Source organism: Prionailurus bengalensis, chromosome B3 (genome assembly GCF_016509475.1).
Source record: "Prionailurus bengalensis isolate Pbe53 chromosome B3, Fcat_Pben_1.1_paternal_pri, whole genome shotgun sequence".
Taxonomy (NCBI): domain Eukaryota; kingdom Metazoa; phylum Chordata; class Mammalia; order Carnivora; family Felidae; genus Prionailurus; species Prionailurus bengalensis.
In genome coordinates, this window is record NC_057355.1 from 85,162,190 (window position 1) to 85,169,785 (window position 7,596).

Consider the following 7,596-nt stretch of genomic DNA (forward strand, 5'->3'; position numbering starts at 1 on the left):
AACAATAGGTTAATTTAGAGGTGGAACGCAGGTAAAAGATGTTAACCACCTGAAAACAAGAGTATTAGTTGACCGCCTGCCTCTTCTGCAAGGTGACCTAGGACAGGACATTCTCTCTGGACTTGTTTCTTCCCCTGTGAAATACAGGATGTTGTGCAATAGCTTGTATTTTTCTTTAGCACTGTGTGCCTGGCACTCTGCTATGCTTTGTACGTACATTGTCTTGTGCAATCTTCACAACAGCCCAGTTTATAAGTGAAGAAATGAAGGCTCAGAGGTGGGTACCTGCTAAAAAAACATTAGTGCAGTCCCATTTCCGAGCCCGTTCCTTAGGAACTGCCAGTATTATAGTCAAGATCTTTCCCAGCTCTATGACATAGGATTTCAGCATATCCCACTTGACCCAAATAATTTCCTAAAGTGAAACGGTCTTGGCACAGATTAAACCAAGATGAAAGCAATTGATAATGGAGGTTTCCAGCTGTAGGCCAAGCAGCTTTCTGCCACCCCCAGCCTGAGAATGGTGTTTCCTATCTTCTTGCAACAGCCTCCCCTCCCACACACAGGGCCCTGGGGCCGCCTGCAAACCCCGGCTGGGAGTCCTGCATACACAGCGTGAGAAGCTGCTCTCTGAAAGGTCTTTGTGGCTGGCTGTGGTAAGTGCTCCCACACAACTCTCCACCGCCAGTGGATGATCGGATAACTCTCAGATTAGGAACCCCGCTGCAGCCCAATGAGAATGATCAGGATAATTCTGTTTGTAAAAATCTGTTTAATAAATACACATTTTAGAAGTACCAAAATAATTACCAACAAAATACACAATGTACACCATTTACAGGAGGGTAACACAAACCTTGATAGGTAGTGACTTTTAACCCCACACCGCCAAAAGGTTGAACAACACACCTGGTTGTTACACGTCACAGGATACCACTGAGCTCAGCCACGGAATCCATGGTGACTCAATGGCAAAAGCACAATAAATAAAATGTAATCCTTTCATCACATTTTTGGATAACCTTCTCCAAAAACCCCATAGAGGTGAGGCTTGAAAGTGGTTTTCTTTGAATTCCAACGATCTTCTTTGTCCCCCTTCCAAAGTTCACCAAAAAAAAAAAAAAAAAAAAAAATGGGGGCTGATCCAGAACAGTAAATGTTCAGGCCACGCAGTGTGAAGTATGGTTGTAAGTAACCCCTTTTGATTTTTTTTCTTTCTTTTTTTTTTTTTTTAGAAAAATAAAACTCTCTTTTTGTACAAATATACAAGTCCATGTTCTTTTAGGTACTTTTTGAAGCTCATAACGTCAGGCGTTGGCCTCCAAGCACACAGTCATCATAGGGCAGCTAAACACATGAGAAAAAAAAGGCACGTTAAACTCCCAGAGCTTTGCCAAAAGCCCTGGGATAATGGTGAGGGCTGCTCCTGGAAGGAACTCAAGTATTCTTGGATTCTATTCTCCATAACCCAAACATAAATTAACTTCAGGGGCTGAGGAGTTTTCCTTTAATGTTCCTCTCCTTTAAAAAGGGCAAAGAAGACAGACACTCTTAGGATACTACTGGTCATGCACCCTGAAGTTTGAGAACTTCACTACATTGAGACCTTTGGATAAAGAGTAGCTCTAGGGGCCTGGGAAGGCAGTGCTTTGTGCAGAGTGACAAAGTGGAGACTCACCTCGTCCTCTGTGAACTCTGACTCCGTGTCATAGCTCTCCTCATCCTCGCTCTCTGGCAGCATCTGAAGGTTTTCTAGGGTCAGCTGGCCCAGCTGCTGCTGTATCCGTGTACTTGGACGGCCCCAGGTGAGCTGGTATGGGGAGTAGCCTTGGTAGGTGACTCTGTTGACATCAGCCCCGCACTTCAACAAAAGCGACACGAGGTCGGAATTCTGCAGGTCCACTGCAAGGTGGAGGGCAGTTCGGCCATTACAGGGCTCCTGAAACCAATAGGAATTTGAGATGTTTACAGCTGAGTTTGGAATTTCTGCTTGCAACAAAAATATGTGAAATCTTAGGAGGGCCCTGGAAGCTGATGCATTCCATCTGGAGACATGAAGCACTCACCTGAGCATTGACATCAGCACCCAAAGACACCAAAAGCTCCACGATGCCCAGGTAGCCATGGATAGAGGCTAAGTGTAGACATGTGTGACCTAGGAGAACAATGAAGAAAGTATAACCAACCACTTGCTTCAACCCTCAGATCCCAAGAAGAACCTTTCACCTATCCTTTTAGGGAACAAATTCTTCTGAATGTGAAGAAGCCAGAACATGGGTTCTGAATGAACTTTATAAAGGGATCAAATAGGCCTTTTGCACGCATATTTTCTCAACCTTTCAAGTGTTGAGTGTTGTAAGCTTTTGCCTGGACTCCTAAAGTCGGCCCACCTCTCCCTTCTCCATGTCACCTGCCTTCTAATGGGCAGGGTAGGACAGGCAGACCTACCATTGTAGTTGGTGGCCTGCAAGATGGAGTAGAGGTGCTGGGTCCTGCAGGTCTGAGTCAGGACTCCCACACTGGCCAGGCAGCCTTGCTCACAGGCGAGGTGTAGGGGGGTATTTCCTCGAAAGTCTCGGAGCTCAGGATCACAGCCAGCTTCCAGAAGTGCCTCAGCAATTTCTGGTTGGTTGGTGATCACAGCCAAGTGGAGTGGAGTCTACAAACAGAAGAGGGAACAGAAAGAGCATTAGCATGGCCCAAACTCAGTCTGTATTCCCTTGAACCCCAGAGAGCTCCTGATTGTGGGTGATGCTCCTCCCGGACAGATATAAGGGGCAAGACAAATCTCAGAGGCCCCAGGTGGGCTTTCATAAAGTCCTCACCAAATCAATGGGATTTTCTTTACTCTCTAGGATGTTGGCTGATTCCAATGTAAAAGGTCAGGACAGATAATGACCAGTGATGATTAATTTAGGAAGGATTGGGAGCAACTGTGCTAGAATGTAACTTCCTCACTGGGCCAGAGGCACGGGGCTGGGCAAGCCGGCGCACCTGCTGCAGGTTGTTCTGGAAATTGAGGAAGGCCAGGTCTCCTTTCACTTGGCGGACTACTTCCATGGTCAATGCCTTCTCTTCATGGATGATGGCCAAGTGCAGGAACCTAAGGGTAAGAGAGGGAAAAACCCCCAGGGCCGCTGAGTGCATTGCGTGGGGCCCAGGGAGGCGCGGGCTGCGGGGGATTGCGCAAGGCCGGGGTTTCTGGAGGCCGAGGCCGCGGTGTTTTCCGCGAGGTTATTATGAGCTGAGTGTTCCTGGCAGGCGCCCAGGGACTTTCCGCCCCCCGCCCCCTTCCTCCTAGGCGGGCGCCGGCCAGACCGCCCCGCCCTCCCGCCGGGCCGGAACGCCCTGTACTTCCCCTCCCGGCCGCGCGGCGCCCGCCAGCGGGGCAGAAACTCCCGCCCCTCTTATGCAAGCCGGGACTTCGCGTCCCCGCCGCCGCCCCGCCCCCGCCGAGAGGACCGAGGACCGGGACCCGGGGTTGGGGGGAGGGGTGCGCGCGGCTGCAAGGCAGAGCTGCTGCAACGCCGCCCCGGGATCTGACCCTAATCCTCTGCGCCCCCCCCCCCCCCCCCCCCCACGCAGCCCGCTGCTTTGCAAGGTCTCAGGGGCGGTGCATAAACCCCAATCTGCGGACGCCTCGCGGGCCTCGCGCTGCAGGCCCGGCGTCCCCACCCGGGCCCGCGACACTTACGAGTCTCCGTCCTCGGTGAGCTGCTGCTTCCAGGGCTCGGTGCCGCGCGGCGCCTCCTGGGGCTCAAGCCGGATCTCCCGCAGCTCCTTCACCATCTGCTCGTACTCCTCGTCCTTCATGGAGTCCAGGCCGCTGTCGTGGCGGTCGTCCAGCAGCCGCTCTTTCTTGAGCGCGTCCCGGGGACCCTCCATGGCCCAGTCCTGGGCGTGCTCGGCGGGTTGAAACATGGCGCGGTGAAAGCTCAGGCGCTGCTGCCCAGGTGCGCTCGGCCGCGGGCTGCGCGCTCGCTGCCTCGCAGTGTCACGGAGGGGAGGACCGCTGGCTGCGACTGTTGTGGGCTCGCCAGCGCCGCCGCGGCGCCCTATAAACGCTGGCAGGGGATTTCTCTGGGGCGGGGTCAGGCGCGGGGAATTTCCAAGCCAGTCAGACCAGAAAAGAGAACTGGCCTCGTCCTCTGTTCGGGCGGGGGGGTGGGAGGGGGACAAGCCTAAACTCTGAGCCGGGGTTCATCAGAGAAACTCCCTGCGATGAGCCACTGGGGTCATGTACTGGGAACTTTTTGATGAACGCTGAGTGGCTGGAAAGTCCTCCCGACTAAGGCCCCCTCCCCCGGTACTTCCCTGCAGCCTGAACCTAGTAATCCTGTCCCTCTGCAAGAAACCTTTCCCTGGGGTTTCCCACGTTCGATTCGATTTGGGGTCGTCGACTGCTGAGATCCCAAAGAACGCAGACCTGCCGGGCAGTTCCTCCTTGGGGTTTGCCAAACTGCCGGTCCTTTCCGATTTTTGCTCTTTTGAAAACGGGAGTGGAAATGATGGCTAGACGAGGGGATTTGTTTCCCCAAACTTTTCTCTGCGGGGAAGGACGCCCTGGCGGGTTAGAAGGTTGCAGACTGCCTCTGCCATCCTGCCAGTACCAGGCTCTTTGCAGCACAGGGGCAGGTAGCAAGTCCCCGAGCACTCCCTCTCCTCAGGTAGAAGTTGTGAATGCTTTGGCATTAAAAGTCTAAATGCTTGGAGAACCCTCAAATAGTTTCCTCGGGGTTAACAGTCCTATTGACTGGAGAGGGAAGCACTCTGCCCTGCATTCAGGGGAAAATGCTGAATATGACCGTATGTTTTTTCAAGTAAAGCAAGGTGTTAATCTTTGTAGTAGAGGTTATAGGTTGCTACCTTGCGTTAACAAAATAATTATTGAGGTCATGTTCTCTGATTTGCATTGTGCTGCTGTAGAGAATGGATCCTGTGACTGCTTCTGGGTGCCGAGCTGGGCGACTTTCCAAGAGCATTTGGAAGAGGCTAAAGAATTAATTAGTTGAGTAGTGCCTTACACAAGATTGGGCCTTAAGGATGGTTAATAAAGTAGTTGCTAAGCACACCACAAGGAGGCTCATGACAGCCCTAACATTACCCCCTTGCTGACTCCATGCACACCTGTCCTGGGATGGGGGTGGGGGTGGAAGCAGTTGGACCTCTCCCGGCAATATGTGTAACTACTCCAGACTCCTCATCCTCTGGTTTCACCTGCAGAAATAGAACTTATGTTCCCTGCCCCACCCCCATCTCCTAGCCAACAAGCCTGTAATTGAACTCATCTACTTCTAGAATTGGTTTAGGCAAAATAAAGCAACTTGGGTCTGAATTCTTCAGAATTAGCCCCAGAAGCCTCTATAGTTGTGCAGAAATTTCTGGTGATTATTGCAAGCATCTTTAACTTGACTGGCCATTCTCCTAACGCCCCTCCAACTATCTGAATATAGGGAATCTGGTTCAGTGGGGGTAAGATAAACCATATAAGGGGGAAAAAACCTAAAATCAAGAAATAAAACCTTCAGGATAGTAATGATCACATGTTACAATGAAAGGTTCCCAAGCATAGACTCCATTGTCTCTGGAGGCACATGATGTACAAAATATATAATTATTGAGGCAGGGTAGAACAGCAACTATAAGTAAATCTCAATTCCAGGCTCTACCTCTAATTAACTACACATTAATTGGAGAGATTAGTTATCTTTGCTGTGGTATACCTGCTTCTATAATAAGATTGGATTTAATGTCATTGAAGGTTTTTTCTGAGCTTAAAAATTTTATTGCTTGTTCACAAATGCATGTATAGCTGCCTAAGGGTGACTGTGTCTCTTAGAAATATAAGTTTCTGGAAGTATAAGTTTTTGGAAGTATAAGTATAAGTTTTTGGAAGGACTCCAAGACTTTATGCAAACATCGTTCTCAGAACTAATTTTGTAAGATAGGTATTGTTCCTACTTTCCCCCAAAGAAACTGAAGTGCAGAGAAATTTACCTAGGCACTCCATGGCAGTTTACCTAATTTCTATCCCAACATATTAATCATTTGGCCAAAGCAATTGTTGTGTTAACACTGTTGAAAACATGTTGTGAAAATATGAAAATATATAGTATATTGAATATACTATAATTTGAAGAAGATACTCAAAATATTTTCTACTCCAATCATGAGGTAAAATAGAGGGTAGATGTTCCCCTGTTTGGAAATATTCGTGTCTGTAAGAGAAAAAAAAAAGTACAGAAATCTTGAACTCTAAGTGCCCCACTTATATACCTTAGAGGAGGATTTTTAGCTCCAGGTTTAAAAATGATTATTAAAAAAGAAAACCATGCATAAATAAAAAGTATCTCAAGAACAGCTTTCTTTGCACCTCTTACTGCTCTGTGTTCCTGATGGAGTTGAAGTACTGGTAGTCTTTATTCCTGATTGTGTAGTGTGACACCTAGTGGTAAGAGTCAGGCCCAGGCATTCCCTGATATGTCATAGTGCTTTTGGAAATTTTGGGTGGTGCTGAGCCTTGATGACCTGTCCCTGTGGTGGGGATTCCCAAGGAGGTACCCTATGATTTTCTGCAACCTGGGAGACAGTTTTGAATAATGTGATCCAACATATTTTCTATCATAGATAGCTCTATGTGGTTTAAATCAACAAACGTTACAATTTAGACAATAAAAGAACGTACTTGGAAGTCAGAAAACGAGCAGGTGGGGCAAAATAAGACAGCAAGACTGATGATTGGCTTAACAACACCTTTATGAACTCTTGGGCATTTGACTTCTCCCAACATTCTAAAGATGTTAAAACCTTAGATAACTCATTTTTAATGTCATTTACCTTTTTTTCCTTTTTTAATTTTTTTCACTGTTTACTTTTGAGAGAGAGAGAGAGAGAGAGAGAGAGAGAGACAGCACAAGCGAGAGAGGGGCAGAGAGCGAGGGAGACACAGAATCCAAAGCAGGCTCCAGGCTCTGACAGAGCCTGACTTGGGGCTTAATTCCATGAACCCTGAGATCATGACCTGAGCCGAAGTCCGATGCTTAGCTGACTGAGTCACCCAGGTGCCCCTGCCTTTAAAATTTTTAATGCAAAAGACAAAGGAATGAATATGTTCACTTCAAAGTGGTTTTATATTTTAGCCCAGAAGGGAGCCAGAGAGAATGACAGGATGGTCAGTGATGCTCACTGGGCCTCACTCTGGGCAGGAGCACCCCCATGGAAGAAGGAGCACCGACAGAGGCCTGTGTGAACACAGGCCCTTCATGCACTCCTCCTGGGTAGGAAATGCAGTGTGGACTGGACCTACCGTCTGAAGTGCCCAGTGGTCTAGCAGCTTAGAGCATTGTCCAATATATTTGGCTTTGCTGAACATCATGGACAGGGTGTCCTATGCCAGTTGCCCTGCCCATTGAAACTAAAATTGTGTTAGCCCCAGCAAACTGAACTCTGGAAGAAAGCTACCCGATTGCTTGATACAGCCAGACTGGAAGAGAGAGTGGCCATGGCACCGCCCTGAAGGGCAGGCAAGTCAGGCACACCACAGATGGACAGCCCCATTAGGAAACGCAGCATTTATATTCCGCTTTCAGTCCCAGG

General features: G+C 48.7%; 1 protein-coding gene across 1 annotated transcript; it reads right to left on the minus strand.

Moving 5' to 3' along the window:
* Window positions 1–752: 752 nt before the first annotated feature.
* NFKBIA (NFKB inhibitor alpha) lies at window positions 753–4,045 on the minus strand. The gene is made up of 6 exons (XM_043555997.1): window positions 3,695–4,045; window positions 2,995–3,103; window positions 2,449–2,659; window positions 2,067–2,155; window positions 1,679–1,939; window positions 753–1,347 (listed from the first exon to the last, which is right to left on the minus strand). Exons 1-6 carry the CDS (start codon window positions 3,919–3,921, stop codon window positions 1,300–1,302), a joined length of 945 nt encoding a protein of 314 aa, XP_043411932.1. The 5' UTR covers window positions 3,922–4,045; the 3' UTR covers window positions 753–1,299.
* Window positions 4,046–7,596: the final 3,551 nt, after the last annotated feature.